Source organism: Myotis myotis, unplaced genomic scaffold, assembly GCF_014108235.1.
Source record: "Myotis myotis isolate mMyoMyo1 unplaced genomic scaffold, mMyoMyo1.p scaffold_m19_p_6, whole genome shotgun sequence".
NCBI lineage: Eukaryota > Metazoa > Chordata > Mammalia > Chiroptera > Vespertilionidae > Myotis > Myotis myotis.
Genome location: NW_023416368.1, coordinates 71,880,619 through 71,898,816, shown reverse-complemented (window position 1 = coordinate 71,898,816; position 18,198 = coordinate 71,880,619). Strand labels below are relative to the sequence as shown.

Genomic DNA, 18,198 nt, shown 5'->3' with positions numbered 1-18,198 from the left:
GATGGCTTCCAACCATTGTGACCTCCAGCCAGTGGGGCTCATGTTTCCCACTGTGTTTGGTGGATATTTGCCTTTTATACATACTCTTTATCACATTTACTATCCACAATAACTGCATGAGGCAAATATTATTACCCACATTTGCCAGAAGCTCTCTACATGCTAGTACCATTCTTCTCTTTTCAACTGTGTGGGATCCCAAGGTATACCTCCGGTGCACTCAGGAACTCAGTACCCACAGGTGCCAGGCAGTGCCCCCCTTTTCCTCTAGCTCAGGCTCCCTGAGGTGCTACCCTGCTGCAAAGGGCCTGTGATGCTGGTCCTACTGTTGTGCCCACTCGAAGGCAAGGCCACTGCCAAGGATGCTTGCCAGTCTGTGCCATTGCCATGGTTTCCTGTTGCTGTAGAACCCACTGGACGGTGATCTGCACATACTCTCAAGTGTGGAGAACTGCCCTCTCAGAGAGGCTCTGTAGACATTTTAGTAAACAGCTCCTCATAGCATCTCCTTAGCATCCAAGTGAGATTTTCCGAAGCTGGCCTGGAACACATCTAAGTGACAGGCTTGGTGCAGTGGTAAAAGCGCCCATTCCCTTCACATCTGCCCTGGGACCACACCTTGGGGCCTTTCTGCTCTCTTCTCAGGATGGCACCTTTCAACTTAGATTTAAACAGTGGCCCTTGCTACAGATAGTTGGAATGTTAAGTGGACACATTTAAAGAGAGAGTCGCTTTGGGACTGATTGACATACTCTGTGCTCCTAAATAAAATTTCTACTACTATAAAAATGTTTCATAAATGTATATGGCAAATATTACATTTAAAATGACTGCTCTGGCCCTAGCCGGTTTTGCTCAGTGGATAGAGCGTTGGCCTGTGGACTGAAGGGTCCTGGGTTTAATTCCGGTCAAGGGCATGTACCTTGGTTGCAGGCTCCTCCCTGGCACGGACCCTGGTCGGGGCATGTGCAGGAGGCAACCAATCGAGGTGTTTCTCTCACATCGATATTTCTCTGTCTTTCCCTCTCCCACTCTCTCTAAAAATCAATGGAAAAATATCCTCAGATGAGAATTAAAAAACAACAACAACAACAACAAAAAGACTGCTCTGGTACACAGATATTCCTGATCTTTTATCTGGTTTGGTGAAAGGCCCTAGAACAGTGATGGCGAACCTTTTGAGCTCAGCGTGTCAGCATTTTGAAAAACCCTAACTTAACTCTGGTGCCATGTCACATATAGAAATTTTTTGATATTTGCAACCATAGTAAAACAAAGATTTATATTATTGATATTTTTTATATATATTTAAATGCCATTTAACAAAGAAAAATCAACCAAAAAAATGAGTTCGCGTGTCACCTCTGACACGCGTGTCATAGGTTCCCCATCACTGCCCTAGAAGATGTGGATTCCTTCCTGGCCGTCATATAATCCTGGACAGTCACTACTCTTTGGACTTGAGGTTCCCTATCTGCAGAAAGAAGGAACAGTACCAAGTGACACTCTGGCCCCCTTTAGTTCTAAGCTTCTATGAGTTTATGAAATATTTAGTACATTATGAGCAAGGCTTGAAGTTTCTAAGCCATTCCCATTAAAAACTGCCAGGCAACTCCAAGAGTGTCATCTTAGGCCCTGGGCTCCCATCCATTCTGATCGGCCCCTTATCTGGGCCATTGGAGGGGTGAGATGAAAGCAAAGCACGGGACTCAGAGGGCAGCAGTGGAAGAGACAGAAACTAGGAATGGGAGTGTGGGAGGAATTCAAGGCAATTCTAGAGCGCGTGGGAGAGGGAGTGGGGGAAGAACGCGGAGTGTGAGAGGGGCCTACACCACCCCACTACTCTGCACAGTGCCTGCACCACCTCGCTACTCTGCACAGCTGGCACTGCTTGCTGCTGCCCAGGTGCCCGAGTGCTAACCGGGCAGAGCCTTGAAGAGCTTTTAGAACAGAACACATTTTTATGTTCTAAAAACCATGAGCATATGTATATAAATATTCATCAAACAGCAGCTGCCCCTGGAAAGGAAGAAGGGAGTCTCTGACTTCTTGGGTGACGTGGCCAAACGGGCTTCCCAGCAGCTGGCACACATAAAGGTTAACAGGAGGAGACGCGCTCAGCACAGGGTTACATCCTGGAGATGCTAGCAGGTTGAACTTGGCAATGTGAAACGGCTGATTGTCTTCTCGCTACTCCATCCTGGTTCCCTTCCTGCTTCTGAGAAACCAAAGAAGGCTGAGCCTGGTATCCTGGCAGCCAGTCTGATGCTCTGTCTGCCAGGTTGGGCACAGGGTGCAGGGGCTGGAGACCAAGTGCAAGTTTTGCCAAACTGCATACGGCTAAAGAGCCGGAATCACAGCAGGGCTCGCCTCTGCACGGACACCGCATGGCTAAGGCAGTAGACGTCCTAGCTATTGTTACTTTCCAAGAAGAGCTGTCAGACCTGGCCCAGGCCCAGGGGCGGCCAGGCCTCTCAGCCCTTCCAGGAAGCAGGAAGAGGCAAAACCCAAGCGGAAAGAAGTCCGTGGAGCTGGAGGGATAACAGCTGCACGCCAGCTGCTGGCGGGCCGGGCGTTCTATTCAGCTTTTGTATCTAGACGAGGAACAGCGTGGAAGACCCGGGTGGGGGGCTGGGAGGTAGAGACATACAAAAAATGAATTTTCAGATGGCAGAGACCTTGGGAGACATCTAGTCTAGTGTTTTCAAACTGGGCTGAGAAGCCAGGGAGGTGCAAAGAACCCAAGCACAGAGTTTGCCTAGGAAGTCGTTTGAGCAAAGGATTCTGGGTTTAAAACAAGTTAAAAACACTGACAGCTCCCTCTTTTTTTCCCCGCGATGCTACAAATCCCACCTCTGGTAGTCATATTGTGTTATAAGTAACACTCCCTCCCCCCCAGCATCACCTTGATTGATCTCTCAGAGCAGTGATTCTTAATCAGGGGTGACTGCCGCACAGGGTGACTGACAGGTGGCAAAGTCTGGAGACGTTTTGGTTGTCACAGCCAGAGACGGGGAGTGTGTGTGTATGTGTCAGTGGTATCTAGTGGGTAGATCCCAGAGATGCTGCTAACCACCCTAAAATGTGCAGGACAGTCTTCATGACAAAGAATGTCAACAATGCTGAGACTAAGGCATCCTGCCTCAGAGGCAGGAAACGGCTCTGCAATAAGGAGACATAAAGCTTTTCCTGGCCCCTCTTTCTAACCTTTTCTCTTTTAAAAAGTTAAGGTCCTGTAATGTACTTCACGCACCCCCTGGCCATTAGTAGAGCATCACTAAGAAGGTGATGCGGGGTAGGAGCCCCGTTTGAAACTCAGGGCCACCATCTTCTAGTTCTATGAACGTCAGGTTATCTACTTCTCTGAGCCTCAGTTCCACCCTCTAGAACACCGTGGGAAAAATATGCTGTTTCAGCATGGTTGTAAGGATTGGAGATAGTGTATTCAAGAACCTGGCACACTGCCAGACACATACTAGGTGCTCAGAAAATGGACAATGATGCTGTTGACCTCCACTGTCATGTACTGAGGACCCCTCTGTCTTAAGGGACCCAAGCACCATCACAGTGACAGAGTGAATTATGTGGAAGTAGAAGATATAGTTTACCCCTCATTTAAAGCAAGTGAGGCCGAAACCGGTTTGGCTCAGTGGATAGAGCGTCGGCCTGCGGACTGAAAGGTCCCAGGTTCGATTCCGGTCAAGGGCATGTACCTGGGTTGCGGGCACATCCCCACTGGGAGATGTGCAGGAGGCAGCTGAGCGATGTTTCTCTCTCATCGATGTTTCTGACTCTCTATCCCTCTCCCTTCCTCTCTGTGAAAAATCAATAAAATATATTTAAAGCAAGTGAGAAATATTTCTCCAAAACCACATAAACAAATGTAAAAAAAAAAAAATGCCCTGGGGCTGGAACCTGCCTTTCTGGGTCGTTCTATGTCGAAGGGATATGTCCCAGCACACCTGCCTTAATTCCAGCCCTCCTCTCCAGCCCCAGTGCCTGGCATCTGACAGGGAAGTTAGAGATGAGCACCACAATGACAGAATATAGGTCAAGAACCAGCCAAACCCTAATCTAGGTTGTTTCATTACCTGCTTAGAGAATAGACTCTCCTTTGATTTAAATAAGAATATTTGATGCTACTTTCCGAATATGTTGTGGTTCACACAAACTACACACACACACACACACACACACACACACACACACACACACACACACACACGCTCCCGACTTAGGAGTTTCTCCCCACTCTCTCATCCTGAGAAGCGCCGGTGTGAACATTCTCCCTAGGACGCCATGCCAGCAGGCTGCCGCTGAGCATGTTTGGGCTCTGGAGGGAGCTCCTGCCTCACAAAGGATGAAAGCAGCAGCTGGTTGTTCACTTCTTCACTGAAGGCTTTACAACTCTTTCCTTTAAAGTGACGGTTGTGTATCTCCAGGGGCTTAAGAACATGCCGTTTAAATTCTCAAAGCCTCCTCCACAGCCCTTTCTCCTGGCATTGATTTGCTCACTGGGACTTGCTATTCTGGAGAATATTGGGTATTTTTCTTGTGATTAAAATGGCAGTGTTCCTTCTAAAATAAATTACTAAGTTATCAAAAGTGTGATTTTCCTCCTACACATGAACTACAAGATTCAGTGAAGAGGAAAGGGAAACTACGGGCCATTTCCCAGTGATACACTACAAGATATTACTGAATTAAATGCTATTTTTATATAATTTAAACTCGTGCAGTTAGTTTGGCCTTTTTACTTTTTTAGTTTGTTCACCTTATGTCATAGGAATGATGAAAGGGTAATTCTGTTTGTAATATATACCAAGTGCATTTTTTACATAAAATGAGCAAAGATAATTAACTTATAAGTGCATTCAAGAAGTTGTACAACAAATTATTCATATTACTACTTCCACAATCCTTGAGTAAGAAAAACAACTGGGTCCGGTTGGCGTGGCTCAGTGGTTGAGCATCGACCTGTGAACCAGGAGGTCACGGTTCGATTCCCGGTCAGGGCACATGCCTGGGTTGCAGGCTTGATCCCAGTGGGGGGCGTGCAGGAGGCAGCTAATCAATGATTCTCTCTCATCATTGATGTTTCTATCTCTCTCTCTCCCTTCCTCTCTGAAACCAATAAAAATGTATTTTTAAAAACAAAAGACAATTGGTACTGATGATCCCTGCTTTACAGCTCTCTCCAAGGACTTGCCTTTCCCAGGAGAGAAGCTGTCAAAAGTGCCCCATAGATGGAGCTGTGGGCATCAGCTTGAAAGTTAACCTGAGAGGAAGGCAGGCTCTGACCTGGTTCATCCACTTATAAAGACTTTTCTCTACCCTCCTCCCCGAATCCTACTTCTGCTTCTCTCCCAAACCAGCCCTTTTACCAGCTATTCCATAGAAAAATCTAAATGTGGAAGGACTGAGGCTGTGATTCTTCACAGCCTATCACGGCAGTAGTGAGGCCTGGCTCTACGTGGGTCAGTCTCTCCTGGATGAGTGGCCAATGTGAGTTCTCACTGACTGCCCATCTTTCAGAATGATTGCTGTGCTTCTAGAATACATGGAAAGGCTGGGGTTCTTCTTTTTCTTAAATGTTGGTTTATGCTTGGCTTAGCAACTAACCAGCTAACAGTTTCATGTAACTTACTCAGCTCAAATGTGGAAAACACCTCATGACTTTGCAGTCACACTATGCCTAATGCGCAGCAGTTTGGCTTTGACTACCCTTTAGGTACAAGACAGACACTTCTGCTACCAGGCCATTTTTTGTTCGGGGTAAACCTTCTCTTTTGTTAAATCATGCTTTTAAAAAAGAAAGAAAGAAAACTATAGGATTTAAAGGAAAAACAGGGATAGGGATAGCACCAGATCACTCAAAACTGAGGGAACTTTGGGGCCAGAGACCTCAGGAAAATCAATCAGCACAGTTAAAATCGCCACAGACATTTGCGGTTTGCATCACAAACCTTTAAACCCAGGGATTTGTGTTTTCCTTTCTGTAGGTCCTTGGAGACATTCGCTCCTAATACAGAGTAACTTTACCAAAATTAAGAGTATGATCCAGAGAGAGCCTTTCTCATCAATCAATTTCCTCTCCGCAACTCGGCTGCACTGGCAGCTCCCCAGGCGGCTCAGTATAGTGGCAAGTGTGGTGTAGCTTGAAGACACTAGACGCCTCCCATTTCACACCCTAAAGAGAAATACTTCTGCAGGATGGCCGGTGTTGTTCGCTGTTCCTAGTCTTCATGAATATGTGGTTATGAAGGTCACTTTCACTGTGAGCAACCTCGGCCCTGATCACTTCCACATTCCTGATCACGCTAACATGCGGGAGGAAATCTAGAAACACCAGGGCTTTCACACTGAATTGACACTGCTTCCCTATTTACTAAACACACACGAGCCAATGTGCACCAAGGAAACACACATCAGAGTCGCAGGCTGTGTCCAAGGGCCCTCCTGCATCTCTAGTCTGAGCCGAGTTACCCGAGAGGGTCGTGCCAACCTCCTGAGGGAGGGGCCTGTGTTCTGACGTCCTCGTTGCACTGTGGCATGTCTGGGTCTACTGGCCCGGGCTCTCCCTTCGGTGAGGAATTAATAACCTAATAGCAGAGGACAATGACTAAGTATCTTGAAATGACTGTTAGCTCCAAAACGGAGATACCCCAGTCAGGGAGGGTATAAAATCACCTCTTAGTCTCCGTGTCAGTGCTCCTGTTGGTGGGAAACTTAGCCTGGGGTGGGGGGGGGGGGGGCGGGACGGGGAGCGAGGGGGAGAGTCAAGGTTTTCCTGAAATTGCCTGTTGATGGTGGGGAATGTTGTGGAATATCTAGTGGTGCCTCCATAAATATTTTTCCTAACTAGCCTCCAGGGAACTTATTCTAAATTTCTGGTTGGGGGGGCAAAGGACTGTAAAAACAAACAAACAAACAAACAACAACAAAACCCAGCAACCCAAGTTTACAATATTTTTTATCAGGCATACTTTATGCGTTTGGAGCACTGGTGGTGGAATTTGGGGGTAGGGAGCCTAAGGGGAGGGGACATGGAGCTAAGTCTCTTTTTAATAGAGCAACTTGGAAAATGAGCAGAGAGTGGGAAGGACCTATCAACCATATGAGGTCTCCACATTACAAGAATGTTTTCGCCTAGAGAAGTGAGCCACCCGAAAATGCTAACAAGGAGAGGGAGGCAAGATTGCTGCTACTTTCTAATGGTGCCTTCAAGCAACACATTACCCCTGTTTCCATTTTTTGTAGGCTTACTCCATAAATGTGGTGCCCTTCTAAAACTGCTGTGGAAATTGGGGTGACTTAAGTGATCCCCGATCACTATAATAATTTCAATTTGGCTAAATACATCTCGTTGGCAGGCAGGACCTTAAACAAAATGTCAGCTCTGCCCTCATAATTGAGATAATCCCAAAGGGCAATGGCTGTATGTGTTTGTGTCTGTGTGTGTGTTAAGGAGAAAGAAGAAACCAGGCATCAGAACACAATTTTTCTTTAAAGTTAATCTGGAAAACCTCAGAACGCACAAAAAGTAGCTTCTAAGAGTAAAATTTCTTAGGCAAGTTAGAAAATAATAATTTTTGGTCATAAAGCAAGCAGCACGTCCATCCAGGGTCATCTAAACCAACTTCAAATGTGCTTCCTACAGATTAGATCTAAGGCCACCAAATAGCAGTTTGAGAGATGAGACATATTTTGGGCAATCTATGAGAGAAAAGGATCACCTGTTAATAATTGTGACCAGTGTAGTTTAGATGGGTCATATGGAACCACCATATAATCTGGTAATAGAAACTGGAACAAAGTACTGAAATATATATGCATATATGTGATTCATGTGTTTGTGTGTGTGTATGCACGTGCGCACATGATGTATACATTATTCTGATGATTTGTTTTAATTACTTTGAGCAAGTCCTTAGAGTTTCAGTGAGCTCTAACTGAAACCCCTGGGTTGGAATATGTAGAAACTGAAATTAAACAAGAATCTATAGCATTTCAATTAAATCAATGTTTTGAAAATAGCATCTATTCTGTAATTACAGCACTACATTCTGAACAAAGGTATCAAAGAGAGCCTTTAACATGGGTTGAGGAGGAAAAAGCTCATGACCATAATTCACCTTAAATAAAATTAAGAGTATAAAAATCAGCATTTTGAAATCAGGTAAGAAGAAAATTATCTGGTGTATAAAGCATAAGTGTATTCTAAACTAAAATCTCTTTTTAAAACACCCCTCAATTTCCCACAAATGCAAGAAAGTTATTAATAACTAACATTTGCATAGCTCTTAGAATTTTTGAAGCACCTTAATGTCTGTTATTTTACTTTGTAAATGCAACTAACATAACTTTCTACAAAATGGAAGTGCAATAGATATGTAGGTAGGAGGAAAGGTTAAATTTTAAAAACAGATGAATTTGTTCAACAAGTCAAAATATTTAATTCATTTGTTTGAAACAAAATCGTTTGCATTATACACCTCTGATTGTCTTCTTGGGCTGAAAGAGGGCAAACCTAATTTCCATGAATTTGCATCAGCAGTAGCTCACAGTAAAGAAAATAAAATCCCAAGTTTTATTAGAAGAAGAATCTACTAGTAGTATATTCACAAACAGAACTTTCCACCTCTCCCCAGAAACAGGCTCCTTGACTGGCTCTGCGTGAATTCCTCTAAAGCCGGGGAAACAACTGATTGAGGCAACCAAGTTTTGGGCAGAGAAGCTTGTTCAATTCCATCCACCCTATTTCTGTCAGTGGCACCATTCTTTGTGTTAATAGGCTTCAAGGCTTTGGATTTAGCTTTAATTCCTCTTTCCACTCGATCAGCTGCCAAGGCCTACTGATGCTAACTAACCCTGTTTTCTTACATTGAGTCTCCTTTTTCTGGTCTGTAACCTTCACTGAAGTTCCCTCTGTAACGCTAGTAAGCTTCTAACAGGTCTCCACCCCCAATTCACTCTAGACACCTCTACCACTCTGATATCCCTAAATTTCCCTTTATAAATACTCAGTGGGTCTCCCCTGATTACCAACTTCAGTACAGGCTTTGTACATGGCATCGTGGTCTTCTAAACATGAACCTACCTATCAGCTTTGTTTCTCTACACACACTTCCTGATCCAAGTAATCGATACCACTTGCTTTCCTCCTAGTCAATGCCTATCTTCATGTCTTCAATATTTGTAACCTCTACGTGGGGGAACCCTACTCATCTTCCAGGGTCTGTCCCTAGTGTCCCCTCCATAAATCCTTTTCTCTTTAAAAAAAATTTTTTTTTGTTGATTTCAGAGAGAAAGGAAGAGGGAGATAGAAACATCAATCATGAGAGAGAAACACTGACCAGCTGTCTCCTGCACAACTCACATTGGGGATCAAGCCCGCAACCCAGGCATATGTCCTGAATGGGAATCAAACCGTGACCTTCTGGTTCATAGGTCAATGCTCAACCACTGACCCACACCGGCCAGGCAATGACTTCTTTTCGGACTCCCCTGTAACTCCACATGGCTTCCCATTCCTCTGAACCATGCCATGTTGCTCACACCTTTCCTATGGCTTTTATATTATGCTATCCTTTCCCCTCTCCAGGGGTAGATGGTGAACCCTTTGAAGGCAGGAACTATATTTTTCTCATTGTTTCATCCCCTGATGGGCTAGCACAGTACCTTGCTCATTGGACTTACTCAATATCTGTTGAACTGTGAAGAAAATCATATACTTTTTTATAGAAAATAAGTGTGAAGGCAAGTGAAGTCATTTTTGGCTCAAGTTTTTAAAAAAGAAGGCCTCTAGTTCACTCAAAATACTGTTACTCACTCTTAACAAGTAATCAACAGCCAGTAAATTACTCAGCCAGAGAATGTAATTCAAAGCTGTAGCATACATAACTATGAGTCATGCTGGCAGCTGGGCAGGTCTGTCCTGCTTGTAAGGAAAAGAACATTCATCTGAAAAGACTATGGAGCAGCCACAAAAACGAACAAGTTAACCACAGTGTCAGATGTCACAGCTGGACAAACTGCCCGCAGCAGTGGTTTCCAAGCAGGGCAGGTGGCGCATTTATATGACAGAGGCAAGAGAACACGGCTGATAAGGCCGACACTCTAAAGCTTCAGAAAGTCAGCCATGTCAAGCCAGCCTCGGATGGGCTCCTTGTAGCATGCTCTCCACAGGGATGAGTATGAAGGAGGGGGTGTGTGAGAGATATGGATGTATGTTTTGTTTTTAACATGCTGCATGTTGCCAGTAAAAGCAGGAAAGTGCTAATGCATATTAAATAATGTACAAAACTTAGGGGTGTTTTCTTTGTTGTTGCCATTTTTTTTTTTCCAGAGAAAATTCTTGACTGTCCACATTGTCATTTATTAATAACTCCCTAGAAATTATTCATTACTCTACATTGAATTTTATGTGCTCAAAGAGGAATGAAGCCTGTTTCATTTTTTTAAAAAAGTCTGAGAAAGAATCAAGTTTAAAAAATAATCTGTATTCAGTTTTTTAAAAGTTTCTGGGGGTTACCATGTTTGAGTATTTTGAAGTATAAAAAAAGGTTTCTCACTAGCAGAGAATTTTAAAGAGGGGTTTGCGAGCATCTGCTAAGATGGCCCTGGGTCCTTTTATTTGATTGGACATACATACATAGAGGAATGACAAACAGAAATTTGCAATAATCCCATTTCTAGGAACTGCTCTGGTTGTGCAAGAAAGAAGAACATGGGGAACAATTGGCAAAACATGGGAGAAGGAAGGAAGGGAGGGAGGGAGGGAGGAAGGAAGGAAGGAGAAAAAAGGGAGGAAAGAAGAAAAAAGGAGGGATGCACTGTGGAAAGGAAGGAAGGGAGCGAGGGAGGGAGAGACAAAGACAGACAGAAAGGAAGGAAAGTGCAGGAGAGCAAGGAAGACTCGGAGAGCTGGAAGGGTTGCAACCGTTGTGTCTGAAATTATCAAAGGCGAGATGAAGGCTTTGCCATTGTGGAAGATGATGCAGATAAGGCCGTGTGTGACATTTATGTTTTGCAAAAAGCAACAGAGACATCAAAGTTAAATAGCAACTGAAAACATTCAAATGTGCCATATCAATATAAACAGCCAATAAGAGTTAAGTTTCTAATGCCATTTAAGTATAATGCCAGTCCTTAGAGACAGGTATTGTTAGAGCTATTTTAAGAATTATGTAATTGAGGGTTAGAGAGGGTAAATAACTGGTCTAAGATCTCATATCTGTTAATAAAGCCAAGGTTTGAACCCTGGAAGATTTCATCCATCCATTTCATCCATCCATCCATCCATCCATCCATCCATCCATCCATCCATCCTCTCGACAGATATTAACCAACAGAGAACTACCAAGCTCCCAGTTGTCAGTTACTCAAGTAGCTGGTGAGGAAAACAGACATATTCCTTGCTCTCAAGAGCTTATCTTCTAGTAAGAAAGGTAATCAATAAACAACTAAATAAACCAATATCTAGTTACAAAACTTGATGAATGCTATGAAAGAGATGGCCAGAGAGCAGTCATAAAAATAAAGCAGGGCATTACCAAGTTGGACAGCATGGCTAGAGAGGTTCAACTGGGACCTAAAGGATGGGAAGGAGCCGGCCTCAAGAAGGGAAACTCATTCCTGAGGAGGGAAGAGCAGGCGCAAGGAACCGGGAAGAGCTGACACAGCTGGCAAGGAGTATCGTAGCAGATGAGGTTGGCAAGGCAGGGAAGGGTCCCGGCATGGGGCTGCTGATGGTTAGGAATGTGGGTTTTATTTCAGGTTCACTGGGAAGGCAAAGAATGGTTTTAGATAAGCTACATTAGTGGGCCCAAACACCACACTGCTTCTGTGTGAGCAAGGTAGGAGGCAAGGGTAGAAATGGAGATACAGGAAGGAGGCTCTTGCAAGATTCTAAGAGAGATGGGGGCCTGGACTCGGGTAGTGGCGGTGGAGATGAGAGAAGGGCACTCAGACATGATCTGGGACATAGTTTGGTGGCAGCAACGAGAGGTCTTGCAGACAGAATGGATGTGAGGGGTGAAGGAGAGGGAGGCAGGGAGGATAACTCTAATCCTGGGCACTGTGCTGCCTTGTATGTCATCTGATTTTCTTAACATATTTCTTATATAAAAAAGTGAGCTAGATTTATACTGGTGTTTGAAAAGACTCTTTTATAAATAACTCATGTGCTAAAAATCTCAGCTTCTACACCGAGCTCACCCTTTGACTGTACTGTAACACGCACGGAGGCACACTGCCACACCTTGAGGTGTGTGCTGGGAGGAGAAGGGGCCCTCACACCAAACCACCTTGGGTGGAAGGAAGCACAGCTGTACCATCATTCTGCTAGGCGAATACAAAGAAGGCACAACGCTAAGTCTCAGACTTTACAAACACGGGTAAGAACTCTCTTACAGTTTCATTGTGCGAATGAAATAAGATAACTTATAGTAAGTTCAGGCATGTCGTGGAAAGTCAATACATGTTAGACCGTCCCCATCCTTTCCCCGTTACAGTGATGAGAAGGCCATCAGCAGGCTCTTGGAGAACCTCTATAACAGAGACGAGTGCTGTGACGGAGTGCTGTATTCTACTGGACGCACTGCAGAGGAGGGACTGCAGATCCTGTCATGGGTTCTAAAGGGTCCGTGCAGGGCAGTTCTAGCTCTATAAGAACTATCTTCACTGTGCTGACTAGAAGGGTTGCCGAACAAAATATAGGACATCCAGTTAAATTTGGATTTAAGATAAATAATAAAAATTTTAAGTATAATATGTCTCATATACTATTTGGGATATACTTATACGAAATGTTTCTCATTGCTATCTGAAATTCAATTTTAACTGAGAGACCCCTATTTCCATTTGTGAAATCCGGCAACCCTATAACAAAGCAAATTTCTACTTTGATTAGGAATAAATTGATCCAAGGTTCTCCCTTTATAGTTCCTTAATATGCTCTAACTCTTGTCCGTAGAAGAGGTTATGCCTCTCACCGTCATGGCTCTATACTTCTACACCTTCTATTTTTTCATATATTTCATTCACCCCCCTCTCACTCTTCTAATAAACATTAATGTCCAAAGTCTACTGAGTAGCACTATGTCAGGTACAAAATTTTACTTTGTGGTCGTAAAGAATGCTGCTGTGTGTGCGCGTGCATGTGTTGTGTTAACCTTTTAAAATGAGGATTAGTTAATAATGCATCATCAGGAATACATTTTGTGAGTTTTCTAGTAGCAGTGAATTAAATATGCATCCACATTAATGGACACGATTTAGATCCTAGAGGAATAGAACCAGTTATTGAATAAACTGAAAGAGAAAAGCTTTGAGTTCATTCAATAATTACCATCAATTGAAAGCTAAGACTTGGAAATCTTTTATTTTAAATTAAACTACATGAAAAGAATTTGAAAGTTTAGGCCATAATTTTATCGGTCTGCGTGCTCCCTTGGCATACTCACGAGTTTTGGTGTTGAGAGGAAAAAAATGAATGGACACATAAATATCTAGTTAATTGTATTAGTCTAGAGCAGTGTTACTATTGCTATTGTTCCACAACAAAATAAGGAGCTAGATCCAGAATGAAAAGCAGCACACCAACAAAATTTTGTCATGAGGTTGTCAGTTGAACTAAACAAAGTACTTAGTAGTTGATTTACATCCTGGTGCCAGCTCATTTCCTCACTGTGGACTGGTAACAAAACGCTCACAGACTGATGCCAGTCTGAGGACCAGATTCTGAGCAAGGCTCATGGGGAAGATCCCAGAATTCTCTACGACATACCTTCCATGTCCTAGCAGACATAAATGGAGAGATCTCTTCCTCTGGCCATTTTGCAGACCAAAGATCCTCTTATTTCCTTGAAATAAAGGCACAGATATTTTCTCCATTCTAAGCATCTAACTAAATATCTATCAAACAACAGCTGCCCCCGTTTTAGAAAGAAGAGGACGTGTGCTTACTCTTCTTGCCGTAGGTCATTGACGCTGCGGTCCAGGGAGATCATGTCACTTGCCACCATGTTAAATCCAAACTCTTTAATGCTGGCTTGAACTGCATGTTTGAGTTCTGGTCCCAAAACCAATGGCTTGGCATTCTCTCCAGGGCCACCAACCACTCCATGAGGCTCAGGTTCTTTGGGTTCAAAGTTACCGAGGACCCCGGGGCGTAGCACAGGATCCCGGTAGGTGAATGTCTGAGGCTTAAAAGTGAGATACTGCCTCTGCATTATGTCTCTCTGGTTCTCTCCTCCAGCATGGTGCTCTTGTTCATTTTTGGCCTTGTGTTTTCTTCTAATAGATTCTAAGTCCACTTCTACTCCTTCAACATGAGGCCAGGGTACCACAGGTTTGAATCTGTCATCCCCAGGAACTAGTCCATTGCCTCCTCGGTTAGGCATGGGGTTATTGACATCTCTGTCTTCCTATACAAAAGGGAGGGGGATATACAATGAGTACATGAAGGCAAACCACAGCAGAGTTCATGATACCAATTTTCATGTTTTAAAAATGGCAGAGGCAACAATAAAACGGTTTAAAGCATGAAACCGAAGCAGGCCAGTAATCAGGACTTTCCATGAGAAGATACCTTTCGGGGAGTGAAGGGCATGCCAAGAGATAGACTATTTCCCTGCTTTACCATCTTCAAGGAAATGCATGATGGATGCATCTTTTACTTCTCCCCTTCTGAAACTAACTCTCTACCAAAGACCTCTTAACAAAGCCCAGTGTTGTGGGGTAGAGCAGTGAAGTTCTAGGACCTTTGACAAGAATAGACACTTAATAGGTCACATCTATAATAATAAAAGAGTAAAATGCTAATTAGACCAGACATCCTTCCAGACGTTCTTCCAGATCACCTTCCAGACAAAGCCGGGGCTGTGAGGGAAGCCTTGGTCCCAGGTTCCAGAGGGAAGCCGGTGCCGGCAGCCAGGAGAAGGAAGGCCTACTCTTGCATGAATTTCATGCATCGGGCCTCTAGTTGTACAATATGTGTACAACATATTCCCAGCTGACCAGTGTACAACAAATATAGTTTTGTGTCAGTAATTCAGCCATATGGTGGCAGTGGTAGTAGATGCCACTCATCACTAGGCTGGCTTTGTGCCCCTAATGGCAGAGGAACAAGGCAGGCATATGCACCCAGCAGTCCCAATTTGGTATTTCCTACTCAGTGAAACCTCAGCTGAATTGAGAACTATTTTTTTTAAAAAAAAGCTCTAATAACTATAACCAAGTCAGTTTGGGCTTTTAAATCACACCCAACCCCTTCTTTTTCCCATTCCAGAGGTGACCCAGGGGAAAATAGGCTCTGCATGTAAGGAGACTCGGTAAAGGCTGCTCCCTTTTCTGTGTGGACCCTCCTCATCACGAATACTGATCTTCCAGTCAGGGACTCACAGTGCTTTTGCTCCCAAGGTGCAGTATATGGAGTTTCTGCTAAACCAGTACTGTTCTCTGCATGAAGCAGTCTTTTCAACCTGAGCATCACCCCAGGGGCTTTAAAAAGTACTGGTTTCCCACCCCCAGACTTTATGATTTAATTGTTCTGGGCATCCCGATTTTTAAAAGCTCCCAGGCGATTTCACTGTGCATCCGAGCTTGAGAACCTCTAGCTTAAAGGGAGAGCCGCTAGCTATAATTAGACCAGGGGAGTTATTGAGTATGCATAGCTGGGCAAGAGGCAAGGTGAATTGATAATGTGAATTTAGAACAACTGCAAACAGGCTAACTGGTTTACCACCTAACTCCACACTAAGATTGTGATCCTTTAATAGGTTCAAAATAGAATAGGTACCATCTGACCAAATGTTTCTACAGTGTTAGAGTTATCTTAAAAATAGAGGTGAAAGCTTTGCTTTAAAAGGTACAGAAATAAGGCTGTAGGTAGGATGTTGACAGGTAGGTTGTTATGTACTGGTAGTTTATTTAGGGACAAAGATCTCCTTTCAGAGTCAGTTAATTCAAATGTGAATTTAATTGATGTTGATGTTTTGGTAAGGACTAGCTAAGAACTGATTTTAGAGTTCAGTAATGAATTTTTTAAGAATATATTTTTATTGATTTCAGAGAGGGAGAGGGAGAGAAAGAAATATCAATGATGAGAGAGAATCATTGGTCGGCTGCCTCCCGCACGACCCCCCTGGGGATTGAGCCCACAACACAGGCATGTGCGCTTGATCGGAATTGAACCTGGGACCCTTCAGTCCCCAGGCTGATGCTCTATCCACTGAGCCAAAACAGCTAGGGCCCGTAATGAATTTTAAAAATTTATCTATTTGTTTAGTTAATATAAGCATATGATACAAAATCCAAAGGATTCAAAAGGGCAAATTGCAAAAAGCAAGTTTTCCTGCCTTCCCTTCTGTAGAGGCCATCATAACCAGCAGTTTCTATAAATGTTTCTAGAGATGTTATATGCATGTATAAACATACATATGTATATATAGCGAGTGGTTTTTTTGCACATGGGACATAGATTTCAATTGATTCATTAACTAAAAGGGAAATCCATAGATGTTATAACTGGTTGAAAGGTAAATTCAAGGAACAGACAAATATATAAACATCAAGAATACAGCAAAAAAGGAGCACTCATAACCACTTCCAGTTTGGCACTGTGAGATTGGAATAGATTTTTGGTCAATTAAAATCTTAAAATTAAAAAAAAAAAAAAAGAGTACTGCTTACAAGTGGATGCAAAACGGGTAAAACTGGTAACTATCCAGAGGGCAATGACCAATTGCATTCCACAGTACACAATTTCCTTTTCAATGAACAAGAACCTTTTGCATTACTTTCAGTTTTCTATCACTTACAGGATTATAAAAGAGCTCAAGGATAATAAAAGGGCGAGGTAACCTTAGAAAGCTGAGTCAGACAGTATACTCAGTAATCTTTTTGGTACATTTCAAAGTTGTTTCACAATTTTCCTCTGATAACACAAAACTGAACATAAAAAATGCAACACTCAGCCTGATTCTATAAATATGATGCCTTTCTTTAGGCATGTGTTATAGGCAGATAAGGCTCTGGATCAGGCCTTTCTGATCAGCACTCCCTTCAGGAGGGACTTAGCTGGAGCCTGACCTGTGAGCCCTAATAAGGATCAGAGGTGAAGAGGTAGGAGGCAGTGCTGGCAGAAATCTTATATTCATGAAGTCCTGAGGGTTCTTTTGAGAATTAACTCTTACTAACGAGAGGAAGCCAAACCTCACTGTATTAGAGATGCAGGCACTGAAGCTGAGACGTAATTGTGATGTTGGAAAAAGTGTCCAGTTCTCCAATTCATCTCCTGGCTCTTTCCAAAATTATACTCACTTATGGCGGTGTTGTAAACAAATTAAAATAGAGAAATCATTATAAAACTCTAAGATATTGGACCCAAAAAAGGAGAAACACATTCTCCCCCTTTTCAATTTTTTACATGAAGGCTGCAGTAAATCAGTAACTGGGGAGGTAAAAAATGAGGGGAAGGAAATGTCAAAAAATATTAAAAAGTAGATTAAACAGGTCATCAGATATCAACATCCATAACCAATTCGTGCAAGGGCCTTGGCCCCGGCTCCAGCCCGCCACCGTGGTCTGGGGCCTCTGCTGCCTCTGCAGCTTTGTCCAGAAGGAAGGATGTCTGTAAGGACATCTGGTCTAATTAGCATATTACACTTTTATTATTACAGATAGTATAGTGTATGTTGGCCTATGTCTACATAAAAATTGCAAATTTAAATATTTCTCAAATTCAGCTACCTCAGCAAGGGAATACTTAATGGACTCAAACTTCATGCTCATCTTCCTCCAAAAACTATTTTGATCTTTTCTTAAAGTAAGGGTTCTTTGTCTAAATTTTAACTATTGGTGCTCTCTACAGTTCTGTTAAAAGTCTATCTCTCATTCCACCTTCATTCTGCATTATATTGCTTCTAAGCTAGACAACCAGATTTATACTGATCATTCCTACTTCCATTTCTTTAGCCCACACCATACTTCTGATCTTTGGACCTTACTGTCAATTGCTTCCTGATCATTTCTACTTATATCAATCTGGTACCTCAATTTAAGAAACCCCAAACTGAACTTAACATTGACCCCACATCATAAACCTATTTCAGTTACTGTCTTTCCTACTTTGGGGACTGGAACCACCATCCACTCAACTGATCAAGTACACACCTGCATTTCATCCTCACTTCC

General features: G+C 43.1%; 1 protein-coding gene across 7 annotated transcripts in view; it reads right to left on the bottom strand.

The window, feature by feature from the left end:
* The window catches only part of GALNT7 (polypeptide N-acetylgalactosaminyltransferase 7), a 133,991-nt gene that overhangs the window by 52,001 nt on the left and 63,792 nt on the right, over positions 1-18,198 (bottom strand). For all 7 annotated transcript variants that reach the window (XM_036314945.1, XM_036314949.1, XM_036314950.1 and 4 more), the window contains exon 2: positions 13,969-14,429. In XM_036314945.1, the coding sequence (XP_036170838.1) occupies positions 13,969-14,429 (461 nt within the window). The remainder of the gene's footprint in view (positions 1-13,968; positions 14,430-18,198) is intronic.